Below are 24,087 nucleotides of genomic sequence, written 5' to 3'. Positions count from 1 at the left end.
TTGCCCTGGAGAGTAATCAAGAAGGGGACATAGAAAGTTGGGACAGCAGGTTAGGTTTAATGGGAGTGAAAGATAAACTGAAAATGCAATTCATTTCATTATTAATATTAGAGATAATGAGGACAAAATGCAGATTATAGTGACCCAATTAGTAGTGAATCCAAGTACAGTCAGAATGGAATAGAGGCCTTCCTGAATACACTATAAACTGGTAATACACATTCAGACTAGAATGCCTGACTATGCACATGGGTTGGGATGGCACAGTTTAATAAATGTAACAAAAAATCTTTATGAATTAAGAAGACTTTTGATGTGGATCATGTGATTTTTATTCCATTGAGCTATTATTAAATATGCCTTTGTTTTTTAGGGACTCCAGTCAATCGGATTCCCATAATGGCTAAGCAGGTTCTGGACCTCTATATGCTCTATGTGTTGGTCACTGAGAAAGGGGGCCTAGTGGAAGTCATTAATAAGAAGCTTTGGAGGGAAATTACCAAAGGCCTCAACTTACCCACCTCTATCACAAGTGCTGCCTTTACACTCAGAACTCAGTGAGTTAATAATGAAGGTTTAAAATGGTGAAATTTGCTGGAACAGCTCGGTGCAATTTTAAAAGTTGGCATGCAACTGGATTTGGTCTGTTTGTAAATGGAAACCTCTTGCATTGTTTTATCACAGTTCTCAAATAATCAGTAACCTTTACTATACTGGCCAGCCCTCCAACTGCAACAGCTGTGAGGGCCTGCAGGTGACTTGAGCCCAGCCCTCCACCGTCTTCCGGATGAGACATTAAACTGAAGCCCCGTTTGTCCTCTCAGGTGGATGTAAAAGTTCCACGACACTAGTTAGAGAAGAGCCGGAGAGTATTCTCTATGTCTTAGCCAATATCCCTCAACGAATATTACTAAAACAGATTATCCTGGTCATTTACCTCAACGCTGTTCATGGGACTTTTCTGTGTGCAAATTGACTGCCACGTTTCCCTACATTACAACAGTGACCACACTTCAAAAAAGAACTTCATTGGCTGTGAAGTACTTTGGGATGTCCTCAACTTGTGAAAGGCATTATATAAATGCAAATTTGTTCATTCTTTATAAATTTGTGTTTTTTAAATATTAAATTAAAATCTTAAAAATATTAGTTTAAAAGTGTGTGAATATTGGTTCTACTTACTTTATTTGATGCTGTGTAGCAGGTTGTTGTAGAACTCTAGTCCAAATACAGGTTATCCTTAACTAAGTTCCATACAGTAGAAACCCAATTTATCTTGTATAAACTAGCTTGAGGGCTGATCTGGAGCTGTTGGATGTAGGGAAACCACACTATTTGCTGGGTTTTCTATGACCCCAGAGGTCACAGTTGTACTGTGCATGCATGTGAGGACGTAACATTTCTCTGCATTCCCTCACTCAAAAATTACATGTACAGGTGGTATAATCATAGCCGCCTGCTTCCAATAGTGGATTACTGGGGCATTATGTGCATTCATGTGTGCCACGCCCACTACACTATCCAGTCATTTACTGAGATTTCTTTCCTTCTCTCAATCAGACAAATGTCTCTCATTAGGAATGATAATCACATATTTTAGACTTCAAAATATACTGTAAATCTGGTTATTTTCACTTGGCTTTATTCTAATCATCTGGCCACTTGTTTCAAAAATGAAGTCCACACAATAATATAATCTTTCCAGCATGCACATGCAATGCTTGAAAATTAATGTGCAAAATTTCCCCCAGTTGCCCCATTTAAATTTCTCAATTTACAATACTCTGCTTTAATGTCTGCCACGCATGGAAATAAACACAGCACCAAGCTTAAATAGGTTTGTAATTGGTATCGCTGTTGCGGATTGTAAATGCCACTCCTAAGATTTGCCTGATATTGACAGTTGTGCCCATATTGTTGGCTCTCCCACAATTGTAATTGCAACATTCAGGTATTTTCTTGTTCAGGTACAACATAACTGTGCCTTCATTTTTGCAGATATATGAAATACCTCTATCCATATGAATGTGAGAAGAGAGGTCTGAGCTCTCCTAATGAACTGCAGGTTGCTATTGATAGCAACCGACGAGAGGGTCGAAGACACAGCTTTGGATCAACTCTTTATAGCTACTCTCCTAGTGGAACGTCTTCAGTGCTATCCTCTCCCAAATTACAAGTGCCTACACTAAGTCTAGCAACAACTAATGGCAGCCCTATAAGCCAGCTGGTAAAAATAAAGAAAGGTATTTCATTAGATTTTACGTATGATTTACAAGAATTAGCACTCCCAAGATTCGACCCGTTGCAAATCTCTTTTTAGACTGTACTGTGTTCACTTTTGGTCTCCTTATCTAAGGAAAAATATACTTGCCTTTAGAGTGGGTGCAATGAAGATTCACTAGATTGATTCCTGGGATTAGAGGGTTGTCCTTTGAGGAGAAAATTGAGTAGAATGGGGCCTATATTCTCTGTAGTTTAGAAGAATGAGAGATGACCTCATTGAAATGTATAAAATTCTTAAGGGGCTTGACAGGGTAGATGCTGAGAGGCTGTTTTTCCTGGCTGGAGAGTCTAGAACTAGGGGGCATAATCTCAAGATAAGGGGTTGGCCATTTAGGACTGAGATGAGGAAACATTTCTTCACTGAGGGTTGTGAATCTTTGGAATTCTCTAACCCAGAGGGCTGTGAATGCTCAGTCGTGAGTATATTCAAGACTGAGATCAATGGATATTTGGACACTAAGGGAATCAAAGGATATGGGGGATAGGGCGGGAAAGTGGGGTTGAGGTAGATCAGCCATGATCTTATTGAATGGTGGGGTAGGCTCAAGGAGCCAAATGGCCCACTCCGCTCCTATTTCTTATGTTCTTTTGTAGATTAGCTTTTGAAAGATGCCATTGTACTGATGCACTACAGCTTCATAATTATTGATTGAAATAAGTTTCTGTTCTGCAAACTCTCTGTTTTGATGTATGGAAAATGTTCTACCCTTTAGTCATGAATGGAATTTCCAGTTTCCTTTCAATTTATTTAGTTTGATTGCATTTTCCTTTCTCATTGTCACTTTTCATCCCTACTCCTTCCCTCCCCTCCTTTTGACTCTTTACTGGAGTATGTTTCTGCCAGCACTGGTCACCATTTGGTACCTCACTTGAATGGTCATTTTCTGTGTGTGAGCCCATGAAAGCAAAGTTCTGCAGGTTTTTCAGCAATGGAGAAAATCACATCTGAGCCGATTATAGCTTCACCTGATGACAACACACACTTTTCTAGCAGGGGGGGTCACTAGATAATGGTTAGGAGTGGCAACTTGGCCCAAATTTTTCCCCTCCCTAGCCCAAGGGCATTGAGGCTAATTGTAACACCCCTACTGTCACCCCAACTGAGAGTAGCTAATTCTATACGGACCAGGGACTAAGGCTGGGACTTTTTACTTTGTACAACTCAGCTACTTACTAAATAAACTCAATGCTCCATCAGGGAGCCCTAATGTGGTTAGATCATGACTAAACTGTAAGTGACTTTTGCTCATCAGACATTGGATTTGTGTTCCTTTACTTTTTAAAAAATTGTTGTAAAATTTGCATGCTGCTAAATTTAAACTGTGACAAAAATGGTTGACTATTAGTACTGTGCAAAAAAAAGTGATGAACACAACAAAAAGGCAAGTTATTTGAGATGAATAATATTGTTCTTTCCTTTTAAAGGCCCCATAAACACTTCGAATACTCTTGTTTTTAAATACTTTCTACACTTTTTTATTAACACTTATGAATGTTGCGATCTTGTTTTGATGTGCACTTTTTGTTTTGCAGAGGAAGATTCAATTATTCCACTAACATTGGGGGGTAGACTCCCTATCTCACTGACTGGTCACCAGGTAGCTGCAGTGCAGGCTGCTGCAGCTCAGGCTGCAGTTGCCGCACAAGCTGCGGCATTAGATCAGCTGAGAGAGAAGCTGGAGTCCGGAGAGCCTCCGGAGAAGAAGATGGTAGTTGGGATGGATGACCAGCAGCGGCTGATGCAGCGTGCTATTCAGCAGAATCTACTTGCCATGACAGCCCAGATACCAATGAACATCAGAATCAACACCCAAGGTATAATGAGCATTATGAGGTATTCTTATTGCTTGGGCGGAGAATGTGCAGTGCTAAAGTTGTAATGTGTTAGGATAAAGGGAACACTCAAGTGTAGAGCTAAGCTTTACTTTAAGGGAAAGAAACTAGAGGAGAGCACTTTATGTTCAGAGTACTCCCCTATTTTATAGAGAGGAAAAAAGATCCACTTACAAGAATTTTGATTGATTTTTAAAAAAATCATAAATGTTCTGAACTGGTGGGTGGCACACCAGGTTGGCTCTCCTTGTTAGCCCATGCCTTGATGGCACTGATGCCATGCACCTCAGAGCAGCAGCATTGGAAATAACAGGGGCTGTTACTTTAAACCATTTTGAGCTGATCCAGTGTACTTAAGGCCTAGAAGCCACACTGTTGACTGAATTCTGTGTATCCCGAGCTGGAAACATTGTTTTCTGGGGTGAGGTGTCTCTGGACCAGCACCTGGATGGCCCAAAATCACAGCACTAGTTGTTTCCAGTGGAAGCATTCCAGAATGCAAGGACACACTTTTTGTTAGGGATGTTGCTGAGAAGCCTCTTGGGGGAGGATACTTGACTGGCATATCTCACATCAGTTCAGAAAATTGATGTTTTCAAAATTCTTGTAAGCATATCTTTTTTCCTCTATAAAGTGATGGATTGCTTTGACCAAAAACTACTTTCACTAGTCTTTCTTTCCTGTTTAATGAATGAGAAGATTGTGAATTCACAAGTGCATCTTGATGAGGGCAATAGTCATTACTTTTGTCATAATTTATCTATGGTGTTTGAAACAGTGAAATTTCTATTATGTCTTCATTTGTAGCACTCAGTGGTAATACTCTCACCTGAGTCAAAAGGGTGGGGATTCAAGCCCATTCCAGAACTTGGGGCACATAATCTATGCTGACACTCAGTGCAATGCCGAGGGAGTGGTGCATTGTCAGAGGTCTTTTGGACGAGATTGTTAACCTTTCTATGATTCAGTTTACAGCACGGAAGGAGGCCATTCGGCCCATCGAGTCCGTGCCGGATCTATGCAAGAGCAATCCAGCCAGTCCCACTCCCCTGCCCTATCCCCATAGCCCTGCAAATTTTTTCCTTTCAAGTATGTATCCAGTTCCCTTTTGAAGGCCATGATTGAATCTGCTTCCACCACCCTCTTGGGCAGTGCATTCCAGATCTTAACCACTCATTGTGTAGAAAAGTTTCTCCTCGCGTCACCTTTGGTTCTTTTGCCAGTCACCTTAAATCTATGTCTTCTGTTTCTTGACCCGTCCGCCAATGGGAACAGTTCTCTCTGTCTACTCTGTCTAGACCCTTCATGATTTTGAATACCTCTATCAAATCTCCTCGCAACCTTCTCTGTTCCAAGGAGAACAACCCCAGCTTCTCCACTATCTACGTAACTAAAGTCCCTCATCCCTGGAATCATTCTAGTAAATCTCCTCTGCACCCTCTCTAAGGCCTTCACATCTTTCCCAAAGTGCGGTGCCCAGAACTGGACACAATACTCCAGTTATGGCTGAATCAGTGTTTTATAAAGGTTCATCATGACTTCCATACTTTTGTACTCTATGCCTCTATTTATAAAGCTCAGGATCCCATATGCTTTTTTAACGGCTTTCTCAACCTGCTCTGCCGCCTTCAATGATTTGTGTACATATACCCCCAGATCTCTCTGTTCCTGTATCCCTTTTAGAATTGTACCCTCTAGTTTATATTGCCTCTCCTCGTTCTTCCTGCCGAAATGTATCACCTCACATTTTTCTGCGTTAAATTTAATCTGCTACGTGTCTGCCCATGCCATCAATCTGTCTATATCCTCTTGAAGTCTATCACTATCCTTCTCACTGTTTACTACCCTTCCAAGTTTTGTGCCATCTGCAAATTTTGAAATTGTGCCCTGTACACCCAAGTCCAAGTCATTAATATATATCAAGAAAAGCAGTGGTCCCAGCACCGACCCCTGGGGAACACCACTGTACACCTCCCTCCAGTCAAAAAAACAACCGTTCACCACTAATCTCTGTTAACTGTCCCTTAGCCAATTCTGTATCCATATTGCTACTGCCCCCTTTATTCCATGGGCCGCAATCTTGATGATAAGCCTACCATGCAGCACTTTATCAAACACCTTTTGAAAGTCCATATACACCACATCAATTGCATTGCCATCATCTACCCTCTCTGTTACCTCATCAAAAAACTCTCAGGTTAGTTAAACACGATTTGCCTTTAACAAATCCATGCTGGCTTTCCCTAATCAATCCACTCTTGTCCAATTCTGTCCCAGATTATCGTTTCTAAAAGTTTCCCTACCACTGAGGTTAAACTGACTGGCCTATAGTTGCTGGGTTTATCTTTACACCCTTTTTTGAACAAGGATGTACCATTTGCAATTCTCCAGTCCTCTGGCACCACCCACATATCTATGGATGCTTGGAAGATTATGACCAGTACCTCCACAATTACCACCCTTACTTCCCTCAGCAACCTAGGATGCATCCCATCCAGACCGGATGGTTTATTAACTTTAAGTACAGCTAGCCTTTCAAGTACCTCTTCTTTATGAATTTTTAGCCCATCCTGGATCTCAATTATATCTTCCTTTACTGAGACTCTGGCAGCATCTTCTTCCTTGGTAAAGACAGATACAAAGTACTCATTTAGTACCTCGGCCATGCCTTCTGCCTCCATGAGTAGATCTCCTTTATGGTCCCTAATCAGCCCCACCCCTCCTCTTACTATCTGTTTACTATTTACATGCTTGTAGAAGACTTTTGGATTCCCTTTTATGTTGGCCGCCAGTCTATTCTCATACACTCTCTATGCCCCTCTTATTTCCTTTTCCACTTCCCATCTGAACTTTCTATATTCTGCCTGGTTCTCACTTGTGTTATCAACCTGACGTCTGTCATGCCCCTTTTTTCCGTTTCATCTTATTCATTATCTCTTTTGTCATCCAGGGAGCTCTGGCTTTAGTTACCTCATGGGAATGTGCCTAGACTGTACTCGAACCATCTCCTCTTTAAAGGCTGCTCACTGTCCAATTACAGTTTTGCCTGCCAATCTTTGATTCCAATTTACCCGGGCCAGATCTGTACTCATCCCATTGAAATTGGCCCTCCTCCAATTGAATAATTCCCTGCAGTTGGATGTAAAAGATGCTATGATACAATTCGAAGAACAGCAGGGAATTTTCCCTATGTCCTGACCAGCGTTCATCCCTTAACCAATACCAAAAAAGGATTAAATCCTCATTTATATCATTTGCTGTTTGTGGGACCTTGCTGCGCATATCTGCTGCCACATTTGCCTACGTAACAACAGTCACAACACTTCAGAAAAAAGGTAATTAATTGGCTGTGAAGCACTTCAAGACATCTTTGGGACGCGCTATATAAATCCAAGTTCTTTCCTTTCTTCCTAGTTGCCTCAAATAACTAAAGCATATTTAGTTCATTTTTTGAACAAACTTAAGTGAATTCATCTTCTCGTATTGTGTTTATGGATATGCCTGTTCTGAAATCTGCACATGTTCCATTTTGCACACTAAGGGTTTGTTGGTGACAATGTAGATAAATCCTTCATGTGGTGACACACACAAATCAGGAAGCTTCCAGGTTCTAACCTTGGTCTGTGCTATGTTAGCTGATCTCAACTGGGTTGGATGAAGAACTGTTAGAACTGGCTTGCAGGAGAAGAATCAGCCAACCCTCCTACTCCTGATTACTAGCCAGTGACCCCCAGCCCCCTTCTAATTTTAGATTTCCAGCACTCCCTTTTTAGCAACAGATTTCTGCTTTGCTGGAGTCTCTTCTACATTTATTTGAACAACCAACAGAGAGAATTTGTATATTTTCTACTAATGGATTTTTCAGTATAGCATTGGAGAAGTACATTTTCTTGAGACCTTAGCTCAAGTTTTTCTAGTTTTGAATCCCCTAAAACATAGAAGCAGTTCTCTATATCTGTCATGTCTTACTACAATTTTTCCACATAAGAGGCATTTGGGGACATATGTTTATGCACATCTGGAAAAGCTTTATATGAATAGTTGCCTCGATTATAGTAAGAATATTTATCGCTTCAATTTATTAGTTGCAATAGGGGGGTTCAGTGGTGTTGACCATTGGAGCACTAAGGCTGAGTCACAGGATATAGATATGTGTATAATTGATACTCTCACTACTGATTCCCAATCTGAATCATGCCAGGTTGGTTGTTGAGAAGAAATTGTGGTATTTCCTTGTATAGGCTGATGTCCTTAGTATCTACTGGTGAAGAGAGGTATATTGTGCGTGTGAGAGTAGCCCTTCTGACTACCTCCTTGGCAGCTGAGATGTCAAAGCCATAAGGATCAAAGCTTACAAGAAGTACATTTACATAAAAACATGGAGTGAGGTTGTAATAATGCGTGTGGGGTCACACCGCCATCAACAACAAATTATGCCTTTGACATAATTAAATATCTCAAAGCATTTGAGGTGAAAATTCCTGGACACCATGCAGTGCTGGGAGAAGGTTTAGGAGTGGTGACCAAAGGCATGATGAAACAAAGGTAGGTTTTGACAGGAGGGGGGGGGGGGGGTGCAGTTAAAGGAGGATGGGGGGAGAGGGCGAAGACATAATAAAGGGAGTGGTTTAGGAGAGGTTCTCGAGCATACGGCTAATAATGAAGGGACAAGATGATACAGAGGAGGTCAAAGTCAATAGAATATAGGGTGCATGCTGGGACAAGGGTCTGAAGGAGGTTGCAGAATGAGGAAAGGGTGAGGAGGGACTTGCGGATGGAAAAACAGGATTTTGAAGTCAATTCATTGGTGGATAGGGAGGCAGTGAAGATTGAGTAAGGGATCGAGGGATGGGAGATGGACAGCGGAGTTTTGGATCAGTTGCAAATTGTGACGGGTGGAACTTAAGAGGCCAGGAAGTGGAGTGTTGGGGCATTCAAGTCTGGAGGTGACAAAGGTAAGGATAAGGGCTTTACAGGCAAAAGGGTTTGAAGCTACGCTCATGGTCAAACAGGACACTGAGGTTGTGCGCCATCGTACTCTGCCTAAGCAGCAGTCAGCAAGGGTGAAGTAGTCGGGGCCAAGATGTGCAGTTTTTGGCAGGAACCACATAGGGTGTTTTTTTTAATGTGTTGAATTAAGTTTTTGCTTAACCAGAAATTAATGTTGTTTATGCTATTTGACATCACAGTGGTGGTTGAGGAGTCAAGGGTAGTGGCAGAGAAGGTAGAGCTAGGGTGTTGCAAAAGCTGACTCCTGCATATGAATGATGTTGCTGAGAGTTAAGAGTTGCATGGAAAAGAGGACCACCAAGTATAAAGCCTTGGGTACAGCCTAGGTAATTCTGAGGGGCAGGAGGAGAAAGCATTGAAGGAGATGTTCTAGCTTTGTTGGGACAATAGGAGTGGAATCAAAGTAGGGCAGTGCCATGGAAGTGGATCACAAAGGAGAAGACAGTAAAGGAGGATGGCGTGATCGACTGTGTTAAACACTGAGGAGCAGTCCACGAGGTCAGAGAGGGGCAGCGCATCACGGTTGTTAAAAGGAAGGAAGAATTTGCATTTATATAGTATCTTTCATGTCGTTAGGACATTCTAAAGCGCTTCACAGCTGATGCATTGCTTTTTGAAGTGTGGTCATTTTTTTTTGTGGGGAAATTTGTGTACAGCAAGGTCCCACAAACAGCATATGAGATAAATAATGAGTTAATCTGTTTTTAGTAGTGTTGGTTGGGGGATAAATATTGGCCAGGGCACTGGGAGAACCCCCCTGTTCTTCGAATAGATCTGAACAAGCAGATGGGGCCTCTGTTTAATGTTTCATCTGAAAGACAGCACCTTTAACAATGCAGCACTCCCTCTGTACTGCACTGAAAGTGTCCACCTAGATTTTGTGCTGAAGTCCTGTAGTGGGACATTACTGATTTTGACCAGGTCATTGCTTGTATCCATTTTCCATGGTGAATTGTTAATATTGCTCTGTTTGTTTCCCAGCAGACCGCCAGGAATCAGCATTGAACCTTACCACAAATGGCATGAGCAGTATCAGTATGTCAGTGGAGATCAATGGGGTTGTTTACACAGGTGAATCTGAAGTTCCATGTAGAACAAATGAGGCACTTTAAGGACCGTTTGTGAAATATAGTGCAGAAAAAGCATCCTTTTGACCTGTCTTTCTGTTAAATAGGAAGCTGGATTTTCTTTCCATTTCATACAAAATCTGATCATGTATTATATAGTTCAGAGTATCCCATTATGAGCTGCAGATTAGTTCTCGATAACCTTGCAGCAAAGTATCTTTTCAGAGATAATGAAAATTGGAGTTCAAGTCAACCAGTGCCCTCCACATTTCCTGACCTTCACGGACAGAGTTTTGAGGCCTGATGACTTAATTGATCTTTGAGTTGGCAATAGTGCAGGATATCTTGCTCACAGAAATACTTTGTCATAGTTGTTGAATGTGTAATTTTCACAGTTGTCAACTCCCAAAAGAATTCCTAATGGTTTTTGGTGTTAAACATTCTTGTATTGTTTAGAAGAGTTTTATCTCTACTTAGATCAAGTAATCCTTGTGTCATTATAACTATTTGAGTTCAGCAATACTTATTCAGGATAGGATACTGGTGTTTATGCTCCACACGAACCTCCTCCCATTCTATTTACTTCATCTCACCCTATCGACATATCCTTCTATTCCTTTCTCCCTCATTTGCTTATTTAGCTTCCCCTTAAATGCATCTATACTATTCACCTCAACCCCGCCACGTGGTAGTGAGTTCCACATTCTCACCACTCTGGAGTAAAGAAGTTTCTGATTTATGTGACTATCTTATATTTATGGCCCCTAGTTTTGGACTCCTCACAAGTGGCAACTTCTCTACGTCCACTCTATCGAACCCCTTCATAATTTTAAAGACCTCTATCCGGTTACCTCCCAGCGTTCACTTTTTTAGAGAAAAAAGCATCAGCCTGTTCGGTCTTTCCGATAGTTATATCATTTAAGTTCTGATATAATCCTTGTAAATCTTTTTGCACTTTGTCCAGTGCTTCTATATCCTTTTTGTAAGACCAGAACTGTGCACAGTACTCTTAAGTGCATGAGCAAAAATTTCCTCCAACTAAATATTGGGAAAACCGAAGCCATTGTCTTTGGTCCCCACCGCACACTCCGTTCCCTAGCCATCTACTCCATCTCTCTTGCTGGCCACTTTGAGGCTATACCAGACCGTTGGCAACCTTGGCTACGTATTTGACCCTGAGATGTACTGGATGAGCAAAAATTTCCTCCATCTAAATATTGGGAAAACCAAAGCCATTGTCTTTGGTCCCCGCCACAAACTCCGTTCTCTAGCCACCGACTCCATCCCTCTCCCAGGCCACTGTCTGAGGCTGAACCAGACCGTTTGCAAACTTGCTGTCCTATTTGACCCTTAGATGAGCTTCCGACCAGATATCTGCTCCATTACCAAGACTGCCTACTTCCACCTCCGTAATATTGCCAGTCTCTGCCCTTGCCTTAGCTCATCAGCTGCTGAAACCCTCATCCATGCCTTTGTTACCTCTAGATTCGACTATTCTGATACTCTCCTGGATGGCCTCCCATCTTTCAACCTCCCTAAACTTGAGCTCATCCAAAACTCTGCTGCCTATATCCTAACTTGCACCACCCATCACCTTTGTGCTCTCTGACCTACATTGGCTCCCAGTCCGGGAATGCCTCGATTTTAAAATTCTCATCCTTGCTTTCAAATCCTTCCATGGCCTCACCCCTCTCTATCTCTGTAACCTCCTACAACCCTTCGAGATCTCTGCGGTCCTCCAATTCTTGCCTCTTGCGCATCCCCGATTTTAATCACTCCACCATTGACGGCCATGCAATCAGCTGCCTAGGACCTAAGTTCTGGAATTCCCTCCCTAAACCTCTCCGCTTCTCTACCTCCCTCCTCCCTTTAAGACGCTCCTTAAAATCTACCTCTGTGACCCTCACCTGCCCTAATATCTCCTTATGTGACTGTACCAAATTTTGTCTGGAAACGCTCCTGCAAAGTGCCTTAGGATGTTTTACCACGTTAAAGGTGCTATATAAGTGAAAGTTGTTGTTGTCTAACCAAGGTTCTATATAAATTTAACATAACTTCTCTACTTTTGAATTCTGCTCTTCTAGAAATGAAACCAATGCTTTGTTTGCACTTTTTGTAGCTTTGTTAACCTGTGATGCTACTTTTAATGATTTGTGCATCTGTGCTCAGAGATCCTCTACCCCATTTAGACTCTTATTTTCTAAGTAGTAGGTGCCCTCCTTATTCCGCCTACCAAAATGCACTGCTTCACACTTATCTATATTGAAATTGATTTGCCATATACACGCCCATTCTGCAAGTTTGTTAATGTCGTCTTGTATTTTGTCGCAGCATTAACTATACCCGACCCCCCCGCAGTTTGGTGTCATCTGCAAATTTTGATATTGTACTTCTGATTGCAGAGTCCAAATCATTTATGTTAATGGTGAACAACAGTGGTCCCAGCACCAATCCCTAAGGAACACCACTTCTCACCTTCTGTCAGTCTGAGTAACTACCATTAATCCCTACTCTCTGTTTTCTGTTTTGTAGCCAGTTAGCTATACATTCTGCTACTTCTCCCCTGACTCCACATAGTCCCCTGACGGTAGTCATGAGTCTACTATGCAACACCTTATCAAAGGCCTTTTGAAAGTCCATGTATATCACATCCACTGCATTACCCACGTCTTTCTGTTAATTCTTCAAAAAATTTGTTCTATAACTGCCAAAGAAATTACATGCTTGTCACTTAAAGTTTTTTTTATAAATACATTTTATTTGCCAAGCATAGTGATTTTATTTTTAATCAAAGTATTTTATAAAGTATATCAGTCCTTACAGCTATGTTTCTTGTGATACTGGAACTTCACCCCTTTCTTGAACTTCATGCACTACAATCAATTGTAGCCAGACAGGTTACTTGCTCCAAAGCCTCTTCAATGGTATTGAGACAGCCACTAGAATGTTTGCAGGGCTGGCCTGGCCTGGTGATGATTGTGTCTCTGACTGAAATGTTCATTGCAACTGAGTCATTAATTTGCCTGCAATCTCTAGTATTTTGAAATGGCATGTTTAATTATGCAAGTTAAAGGATGTTTTACCTTTTTTTTTTAAAATAGGTGTTCTGTTTGGTCAAGGACCTGGAGTATCTGGTGTATCCAGCACGAAAGGAAATAGCAGCAAAAATAAAAATTCCCAAGGCACACCTGGTCTATCTGTACCTCGTACACCTACCTCCTCATCATCACATACTTCGAACAACTCTTCACCGTGAGGCTGGAGCTATAACAATGCCAACTTCTTGAGCACAGTGCATCACCGCCAAACACTTTAAAAGGAGTTCTCAGGCTTTTAACTCTCATGGAAAATAAGTTTTAATCATCAGTGGTTTCATTCGAGTGGCTAAAACTGAGGGCCAACAGTAAGCATAATCCAACTCTGCTTAAAAACTTTCTTGGGTAACTGATTGAGATCCAGGAGCAGCTATGTACTACTAATACCTCAAGCATCTACTTAATCTTTAATCAAGAAGATTGATTTATCATTGGTTACGTTTTTCCTTTCAGCCAAATTCAGCATTTAAAGAATATATATGTATTTCCATGATGTGCTATTTTAATTCAGATTTATAAGTGAATATTGATATTTTTTGAAGGAAAAGAAAATTTCAACTACATCTATGATATTGCTTATTACTTTTTGGTATATTCAGTTACTGCCGAACAAGAAAGGGATAAACTATTTCAATGTTTATCCATTTATATAGATCATTCTTATACATGTAGCAATATACAGACTTTTACAGCCGTTCAACATATTTATTGTATACATTACTTTTTTAATATATATTTTACTTAGTTTCACAACACAGGACCCTAATACAGTGGAGCTATCTTCAGATCAACTTATTTTCTGGCAAATATAAATCGATCTTAAAGGAGCATTCCATTCTAATCAAAGTCTGGACCATTGTAAATAGTAATTTGGAAAAAATAATTGGTAAATTTTAGCAGTGCTGCTCTTGTAATGTCGCCTTTAGTTCTGATGGTATATGTTTGCACAAATCTCCAAAGTGCTTACATTTCTCTCTTAAATGCACCATTTCAGCATGAATGCAGCAGTGCTGGGTCTGCAGTTTACTTCATGTTATGTGCTAAGAACTGGTGCACTACCCATTAAATTTCCTTGAAATGACAAAAAAACCTCACATTTTTAACTTGACATCTTTCGGAGATATTAGTATGTCAGTTTTTAAAATTGCATTTTGATGAAGCCAGGATGGAATTCTGCTAGCTAATCTCCTTAAGATTTTGCCATGACAGTGAAGGGGAAAACTCATTCAAAGTCTACTGTTTGCCACTAAATATTTCTGATTTTATTTTGTAAATGCAATATTATAGAGATCGTTTCCAAAATATGCTAAGGACATCTTACATAAGATATGAGTTACAGCATTGTTTGTTATCAAATCACCTTGTTGATTGCGAGACATACCTCAGCCGAAGCATTAGCAGAGCAATATACATCCATATTCCTTATAACTTTAGAAGTATATGAAGACTTGTAGCTACAAAAGTTTTGTGCAGACATTGACTTTATAAGTTGGATCTTGAATGTTCATGAGTGGGTTTGGATTTTCTTGGCACTGATCTTTAGTGAGCTCCACTGCATTTACTGTAGGATTTAATGTGGCATTTGAAGTAAAATATTTTATACAGAGTTAGCTTTGTTGTGTTCATACTGTGAAAACATAACATTTTTAGAGTGTAAGCCAGTACATCACCATTGAAGCGGATATTATATAGAAAAACTGTTCAGCGTGAAAGTATATATATATATATATATATATATCTATCTCTCTCTCCCCTAGAATTCTGAGGTTATTATTGCAATGCGTGTAAAGACCTGCCTTATGCAAGTGCTATATGTTTTTTTGAGATGATGCAGTTAGCAAGTTCTCTTGTGTATTTGTAGATTTTCAACCAAGTGCTTTTCTTCCTCTCCCTCATGTTTGTTTATCAGCAAGTTTTCCTTTTTCCATCTATTTACACACACTACGGTTTATTCTTATCAGTAGTCAAATGTGATGCTGCACAGCCTGCATCATGCCTTTAGTGTGCTGGAGATAGCATGCCAGCATGCTGAAATTAATTTTGTACCATCGCACTGAAATGAATGAAAAGCAAAGATTGCTAGAGACTATATATTTACATCTGTTACAGGTTATTGGGTTTTACTGGATTTACTTGGTGGGGGGTGGGGAGGGGGGTGAAGTAATAATCATCTGGAATTATTGAAAACTGGTATCAGTTGCTTGAAGAAACCATTCCCATTCAAATAAATAGGAAAAGAAGCAATGAGTTGTAACATGCTACAAAGGTGTTGCATAGCCTGCTGTATTAATACTTTTCTAAAATGTAATGTAAGGGTTTTTTTGTGCTCATTGATGGGGTTGTATTGTGCAAATACTTAAAAAAAAATCAATTGGGTTTGAAGTCCAACAATTTAAAGGTTGGAAAGGAAGAAATGATATTAAGACCTTTGAAGGGTTGCTGGCTGTTGTTTTGAGGTCTGCATAATGTAGAAATACTTAGACAAATCATATCACGGAGGCAATTTCTAGCTACAAGTTTAACTAATCCTACACATGGAATGTGTATATTTTATTTTTTTTCCCACCCTCTTTCTGCTAATTTTCTTCCCTACCCTTCCACCCCCCCCCCACCCCACCCTTCTGAAGACATTGTCTCCTTTCTAGGATATGGTTTAATAGGTAACCGTCGCCCTGAGGCACTGTACCCCAGCCAATATTGGCAGGCTATTGGACAGCAGTGGGCATCATAGCCAAGCCGACCCAATCCTTACCCATGTCTGCACACGTGGGCTTCCAGCAGAAGTTGCTGGCTAGTGATCAGAAATGCAAACCCTGGCCAACCCTAACCTAGAGCGCTAGGGTAATTGACCAGAGTTGTCTCAGTGACAGTACTTTCTTAGGTTTGACTTTGAGGTTTTTTTTAAAAAAAAAGACTGGGACCTGCTCAGTAAAGAAAGAATTTGCATTTTTATAGCACCTTTCACATTCTCAGGCTGTCCTAAAGCACTTCATTATCAGTGAATTATTTTTGAAATGTAGTCACTTATATAGTCAAATGTGGCAGTCAATTTATGCATATTAAGATCTTACAAACAGCAAATGAGACGAATGATCAGTTAATCTCTTTTTGTGGTGGTAGTTGAAGGAAGAATGTTGGCCTGGACACTGGGAGAAATCCTTGCTTTTTTATTAAAAGCCAATATAACCTCTCCTTCAGTACTGCACTGAAATGTCAGTTAAATTGTGTGCTCAGGTCCTAAAATGGGGCTTGAACCCAGAATCTTCTGATTATTCAAGTATTCAGCATTTCAGTCAACACTTGTTTGTTTCTAGGTACCAATTTTACAGCTAAAGTAATGCCAGATGCTTCTGAAATAAGGAGATACTTCAACATTAGTCATGACTGCTCAGATTAGTGTGTGTTCTTACGGCAGTTGTCTAATTTTCTTTATCATATATGTTTCCAACATTCAGTATGAACACATTTAAAGCAGGTTGTAGTACATAATAAGTGTTACAGATTATTTTACTTCCTGTAATATTTTCTCCAGGTTAACATAATTGAAGTAATAATGTAGCTGAATTTATTGATAATGCTGTTGATTCTGAGATGTATAGAGATATGTAGCTTAATAAATTCTGTCTTTGCTCTGGCACTAAAATTGGATGCAGATAACTACCTCTTATCGTCCTTCTAAGATCATCAGATCCTGTTTGGGAGTAGAAGGAATTCACTGAATGCATTACCAGCCTGGCAGGAAGGATGAGCCTGGGCAATTGTTTTGCCCCAGTGGAGCTGCTTTTGGGTTTATTGGGGTGGGGGAGCTGTGGGGAGGGAGTAAAGGGTTGCAATGAGGCCAGGACCTTGTCTGCCCTTGGGATCCTGACCTTTTACATTGCAACAAGATAGCAGTAGGAAATAATCTATTAAATATGCAATTTCCTGTCCCTCCTAATAAAGCTTTGCTACTCTCAGCTTTCATTGCTGTGATAAAATGAAAATTTATGTTCAGGGATAATAGCGCAGAGAGGTTCTGTTGGCTTTTAAAAAAAAATCGATATGTTGTTGTAGTTGACCCAGTGACCTAAGCCTTTTGGGGGATGGGATGGATCCTCAATTGTTGCTGGCAAATGTGGTTCTTGCTTTTGTATGGCGACAAGCTGTGCCAGATTGATTTTTTTAAATGTAATCCAGTGCTTGTACAGCACATCAGAAATAGTGATAAATTAGTACTCTGAATTGTATCTCTGTCTTTGCCTAGTCGGTATGTGTGGTGAGCTGCACTTTTGACATTGCTTCTTTATTTTTGGACATGATTCTGCTATTGGGTTTGATAGGTTTATATTGGTTTAGGTCAACCATTTCAGGGAACAGAACTTAATTCAATGCTTATCTACTTGCTAGTTGATGGCCATTTTTCAGTATTTGCCCCAACCTATTTTTAATAAGACCACCTTTCTGATCTCTTTTTGCTGGTTATATTTACTTCTTCCACAGTTTTAACTTTCCTAGAAATAAAAAAGTACTGTCTTCAACTGCATATCTTGGGGAAGGTTTATTGTGGTTCCTGTGTGTTCATGACATTATAAATGTAATGGGAAAATTTCTTCTGATTGCTATATCTAATGAAATTGCTCACTTGTTTGATTTTGCTAGAAATAGTAGTTAGAAGAAACTTTCCTTCTGTTTATAATGTTGTTAACAGTAATTAGAGGAAATCTTTCCCTTTGCTATCAGAAACTAGCTGCTTGTAGACTGTATAACCAATAACTAAAAAGAGTGAAAGACACATACGTGAATCAGTGCCTTACACAAAGTGTATCCCCTCCCTTTCTACATGAACATTGCCCTTTAAATATTGTGATACAGATAAACATGAGCAGACTTCAGATTTTGGAATCGATGCCATTAAGAATTAACGGTTCAAAATGAACCTTTAAAAAATGGTAGCTAATCGGTGTCAACCTTGCAAGTCCAAAACCAATACTGCTACTTTGTCAAGAGCTTTAGACATCACTGTGGATTAAATAGCGAGTTGCATTGTGTTACAAAACGGTTTCCACTGCATTCAGATAATGCACAAAAAAGATGCCATTGACACATGTACAAGTAAGATAAATTGATCTTAAAAGACAAAATGGAAAGACATATACTGCAAATAAAAATCAAAATGTGAGGAAAGTTGACTTCTGAATCATGGGTCTTTCTAAAATGGAAGGGTAGATTTTAAGCAGTTCCTTTTAGTGAAAATATGGTTGCTACAAAATGTTCTGACCATTTTATTAACTACATACTATAAGCACTTTTCAGCTCTACCCTTTTGTTTTTGATGTTTCCCTTTGTTCAAATGTGCCCTGTGGAGTTGTACTGCGTGTTCACAGCATGGAATTTATACTCTGTTTACACATTCAAGAGTATAATATGGTATTAGAACTATATTACTGGGACTCCTTGATGGAAAGATGCATCATATGTTGTAGTACCAAGACATACAGACCAGAAGGTTAGCTCTGCTAGGACTACATTTGGCCTCGATGCCCCTGGACTAGGGATGGGAGAAAATCAGCAAATGTTACTGCTGAAATTGGGGGGGGGGGGATAATTTTTGGAAACTGTACTGGTATATATGCTCTCTAGAGTAAACCACAGTAAATTGCTAATCCTGTATAACTTAAATTACTCTGCAGCATGAACCCAATAATCAACATAAACCTTGTGACTTCAGAAATGGAAGTATTGTCCATATGCAAAATCCTACCACTTTCTAGAGCTGCCTGGTTAAAATCCATAGTATGAATGGGATGAGCAAACCTGAACTTCCAAGAAGCTGAGCAAACCTGAACTTCCAAGAAGCTGCATCGGTTTGGGTGAGTAATGTAAATGGGTATTAGCAAGGCAGCTCAGACCAGAAAGATTTCAGTAACTAATATTTTAGTAGAATTTTTGAACCATTGTTAGAAATGTCTTTTGATAAGCTCCTCTGAGGAATTAGTCTCGTAGTTAAGGGCACCATCCAGTTATTGCACCAGGCCATAAAGATCAGTAGGTCCATGTTTGTGCTAAGTTCTGTGATCTCATGGCACATGGTGGGGTTGCTACAAATGGAATGAGCAGCCTAGCGCTAGGTAGAGAGAAAAAATCAGCCAAGATTTCTGCTTCTGATTATGTTTTGATGATTTCTGTTGGAGAGTTCGTGTATTTTTACATTAGGTGAGGATAGGATTGGGGTACCAAAGGGCTGCCAATGCCTGTGAAACCATATCCCAGCGAGAGAGGTGGGAAGAAAAACAGTGTGGGAGGAAGGTGGTTCTTTGTTAGCTACTGCATTTTTTTTTTCCTATAACTTGAATTTTTATTTGTAGTTGATCTCTTTAGACTTGAGCATGATTGGCCACTAGTGTGCAGTTGATTTATGGGAGCTCTATACACCAATCACGGGCCAATGCTTATTGGAACACACCCATGTATAACAGTGGTGTCAATAGTCACAGTGAAAATGGCTTATGTAAAGAGTTGTCAGATGGGATGAGCATTGGTCATTTACATAAACCAATTCACATTGCAGATCTACTGCATTCCACATTAATTTGGACAGAAACTTTCAGAATAGATTTCTCCAAGTTTAAAATTATACTTTCAAGTGATTGATTTTAGACTTCTCCAAGCACTCCTTTAATTTGCCCTATTGGGGTTCACAATCATTTTAGCATATAAAAAACCATAATCTGATTAAATGTGTTATGCCAAGTTTATTCAATGAACTTTTTCCTGGATGTACTTTTAAAATTAAAATTCTTTTATTGGAAGTCCTTTTCTGCTTTCAAAATATGAACCATCTATCCCGTAACTTTTTTATTGATAATTTATAAAATAAATTCCTTTTGCCAATGATAAACTTGGGCAAAGCCAACAGCCACATCGCATTCTCAAAACTAAAGTGTAAGTAAACTACATTTTAAAAAAAAACATGCTCAGGGTTCAGGTGTGGAATTGGCTTGTACATGGTCTTACAAAACAATTGTCTGTACACATTAGTGGGCCAGTAGTTAGGGATTCCTATTCAAGAGTTGGCAACAGGAACAGCTTATTTATTTATGTATTTTTATTTAAGTGACCTTAAAGCCCAGTGCATTGGAATCTTGCACATCGTTGGCTTCAGTGGCAGTGGAGAGTTAATTGTTGAACAGTGGGCGATTAATGTATCAGAGTACTTTTTACCATTAGCACAACATATTCTGCGGATGTCAGCTGTTTTTAAACGGACACAATTTTTAAAAAATGACATGGCAGTTTTGGAATTCACAATTAATGTGAATGGAAGCATGAACAATATTAGCCTTCTAGATTAGAATTTGCTGGGTTTTTTTCATTTAATCCTTGCACAGTAATGGGTGAATTAAAAGTCTTCTGACTACAGATCATTGCAATCCTAAAGGGGATTATGATGCTGGACTGGGTGTCTATTTTGGCTTTTAAAGGAATGTTGGACTGGGACAGCTTAAACATGGATTTGCACTTCCAGTCTTTTATGAGCATTTGGTTGTGAAATTATGCTCTGACCAGTAAAATTTGTTTACCTAAAACTGTAATTAGGTGATCCATTATGGGCCTAAAGGTTCAGATTGGGGCCTATAGTCAATTTGTTTAGATCGGTAAATTTGGTACATACATATATCTGTTTAGCAGATTGATGTATAACCCTGTAATGCATGACTACTGTAGTGACCTGAAGCAGGTACCAATAAAAATATGTTGGCAATTAGGCTAAATGTAGCCTGAACCAAACTGGCAGTACATGGAGAATTAAGTTGCAAAGTGAGCTGGGGCCTCAAAGTCCAAATTCACTGGGCCAGGCAGCATAACTCTTACTTTCTTTGTAATGCTTTATTGAATGTTGTTACAAACCTCTGAAAATATGGTATGAATCCTAGTTTTTTTTTGTATGAAATGTATTTTTAATATTGAGTTACAGGTACTGTTTAACATACCTCACTGATAAAGTAATCAATATGTTCTTGCCAAGCAGTAGCAGTTACTTTTCCTTTATATGCTTGTCCATTATGTGAATGATTGATTGATTGTAACATCTTTGCTCAATGGCCCTTCAGATTTACTTACTGTGGATATAATTATGGTTCCTAAGGATTTGCAACAACAATGGCAACAAATTGTGAAAAATTGTCATTGGGGGTCTGCTGGAGGTAGTAAATGGACAGAAAGGGAAGCATCAGTTCAGTTTCAGTCAGAATCAAAAATATCTCATGACAGAAACTAGTTGTAGAAGATGTAACTATATTGTTACAAGTGCAAAACTGGATTTATATTCACTGCATTAGGCTTTTGGCTTCAAACCAAGTTAAAGTGAAATTATTAATGTAAACTAACTCAGTGATTTGTGACCAGTCTTATAAGTGAACTTGAACTTGGTTTTTAAACATAGTTAATTTTTTTTTTAGAAATGCTTTTAATTTTAAGCCATTTGGCAGTAGCTGCTACCCATTAATAAGAACTATAAAGATAAAAAGAAAAATACTGCAAATACTATAAATGTGAAATAAAAACATAAAATACTAGAAATACAAGTGGTCCATCAAAGACAGGCTATAATATGTTCGATGTAGGCTCTATATCAGAACAAGGTCTGACAAAGGGTCTAAAGTTGAAACATTAGCCATTTCTCTTTACAGATGCTGCGTATTGCCAACATTTTCAGAAATGTAAATGTCCTCCTTTTCTATCCATTTACATAGGTTGGACATGTTAGCCCCCACTGTACACCTGAAGGCCTATGTATAATAAATTTACTCGTGTCCACAAAAAATGACTATCTGGAACCCCAAACAACAAATTAGTAAAAGCCCATGTCTATAAAGATTACCTGAAGCCAATCCCCAGAGCTGGTTATCATGGACTTAATTTATGGGTACCTGGATACATCTTGACGAACTCTGTTGGTAGAACTGCCATCAAACTATGCTTGAAATGTTTACCTGTACTGTATTAAGCAGTTTTACATCTTCGAACTATAGTATAAGTGAATCATGTGTGAATTATTTTAATTGCTATCAAAATATAAACCCAGTTGCTTGAATGGTTTCTTGCACTGTGTGAAGAAATGTCATTACTCCAATTTGAATGGTTTCTTAAAAGTTATTATTTTGATCATTGGGTTCAAATATTGAAAACATAGTTTTTGATTTTCATAATTTCCTCATTTGTAGTGTTTTATGAAAAATTCTATCATCTGCGATGAGTTTCTTTAAGGATGACGATTGCTGTATACCAAAGACATAAATGAACACACACTTTAAAGAAAGCAAAAGCACTATGGAACATACAGCTTTGATATTGTCCACTTGTCCTTGCTGTGTACAGGCTAATAATTGATGCTATGCTGGTAGAATTAGAATGAATAATGACTAATAAATATATACTTTTGTGTCAATGTGCTGTTTACAATCTAGTACTGTCTATTAGAGGCTAGATTGTGATTCTCAGGGGTTTTTGAAAACATTAACTGCTGTATATCTTCCAATGATTGTAGAAATCAAATATTTACTCTAACTTGTAACTATTGTGCAGACCTATCTTACCTCATGCCCTTTTCCCCCATTTTTGATTCATATTTTGTCCTATTTGTGGGAGTCTGTTTTAATTTAAACAATTGACTAGGAAAATGAGAAATGCCAGTACTTTAGTTAAAGTTAACTGGCAGACTTTAAACTGGCATGGAAGAGGATTTCGAATAGACAGCTCCAGATGAGCTAGTACTGGCACAGGTGTGATGGCTGAATAGCCTCCTTCTGTGCTGTAAATTCTATGAAAACAAAAAGACACTAAAAATAATGAGCATAATCACAGTGTAAAGGTGCGCATTATTGTCTGGAGTTTAGAAATGCTCTATCCCACGTGAGATACCGAAGGCTATGATGGGATTATTGAAAAAGGTGTCATAGTAAATGTCAGTCTGATGAATAAAATAATTCAGAATATAACCAGAGCTTGAGAGAATTGTATTCAAGTAATACAAGAAAGGTCTGTTCCACTTTACAAATATAAATTGAGGAATTATGAAAAGTAATAGTACAGTAATAAAAAGGAGGCATATTAATGTAGAAGTTTTATTCCCCGTGAGGAAAACGTGATGACAATTAGAAATCAAAAATAAGCTCCCATAAATAAAGCTTCCAGTTTTTTCTTTGTTCTGTGATAGTTTCTTTGGCTTTTATTTTAAATGTTGATAAATACTGAATATTATATATCTGTTTTAAAATGTCACTTATTCTAACGGGTTAGAACAGGAAAATATATTTCCCAACTCAGGAAAACCACTTCTTCAACTTATGCAAAGCTTCAACTATAAAATGCGATTTATCCCTTCCTTCCACCGCCTTGTTTTGCGTTCACATTTCTCAATTGTACCGATGTTATGTGACTGATCACTTGTGGTTTACATTTTATAACAACTACAACTTGTATTTAACCTCTGGATATTTAAAAGGATAAAAATGAAAATGTGTAAGATCTGACAGAATATTGATAATAAACAAAGTTCTGACTTTTCCTGTTTTCATCCTCTGCCTATTGGTGTAAATTGTGTCCTTTTGTAGCATAATGAAGCGTAGTCGGAGATGTTGACAATAATCTGAAGTACCTGGTCTCAGCATTAAATTGTTAATGAAAACTGTAAATGTGTTCTAGACCAGGCACCCACTTGTATTTTACCACAGAAATGTTTTGATTTTATGCTCTTTTTATACAAGTGACATGGCCGTATAATTCATGCAATGACACTATTGTGATATTACTGTTTTCGT

At 38.9% G+C, this 24,087-nt stretch overlaps 1 protein-coding gene across 3 annotated transcripts in view; it reads left to right on the top strand.

The window, feature by feature from the left end:
- The window catches only part of arid3a (AT-rich interactive domain 3A), a 54,791-nt gene extending 30,958 nt beyond the window's left edge, over positions 1-23,833 (top strand). The window contains exons 3-8 of one of the 3 annotated variants that reach the window (XR_010957897.1): positions 374-557; positions 1,999-2,243; positions 3,817-4,098; positions 10,108-10,197; positions 13,295-13,596; positions 18,958-23,833. Coding sequence is in view for 2 of the 3 variants with exons in the window: in XM_067968163.1 (XP_067824264.1) it covers positions 374-557; positions 1,999-2,243; positions 3,817-4,098; positions 10,108-10,197; positions 13,295-13,449 (956 nt within the window). In the remaining variant the exon portion in view is untranslated. Of the gene's footprint in view, positions 1-373; positions 558-1,998; positions 2,244-3,816; positions 4,099-10,107; positions 10,198-13,294; positions 13,774-18,957 lie in introns of those variants that run through there. The other 2 variants (XM_067968164.1, XM_067968163.1) reach the window with 2 other exon arrangements.
- Positions 23,834-24,087: the final 254 nt, after the last annotated feature.

Source organism: Heptranchias perlo, chromosome 29 (genome assembly GCF_035084215.1).
Source record: "Heptranchias perlo isolate sHepPer1 chromosome 29, sHepPer1.hap1, whole genome shotgun sequence".
In the NCBI taxonomy this organism is placed as follows: Eukaryota; Metazoa; Chordata; class Chondrichthyes; order Hexanchiformes; family Hexanchidae; genus Heptranchias; species Heptranchias perlo.
This window is presented reverse-complemented; position numbering and strand designations above follow the sequence as displayed.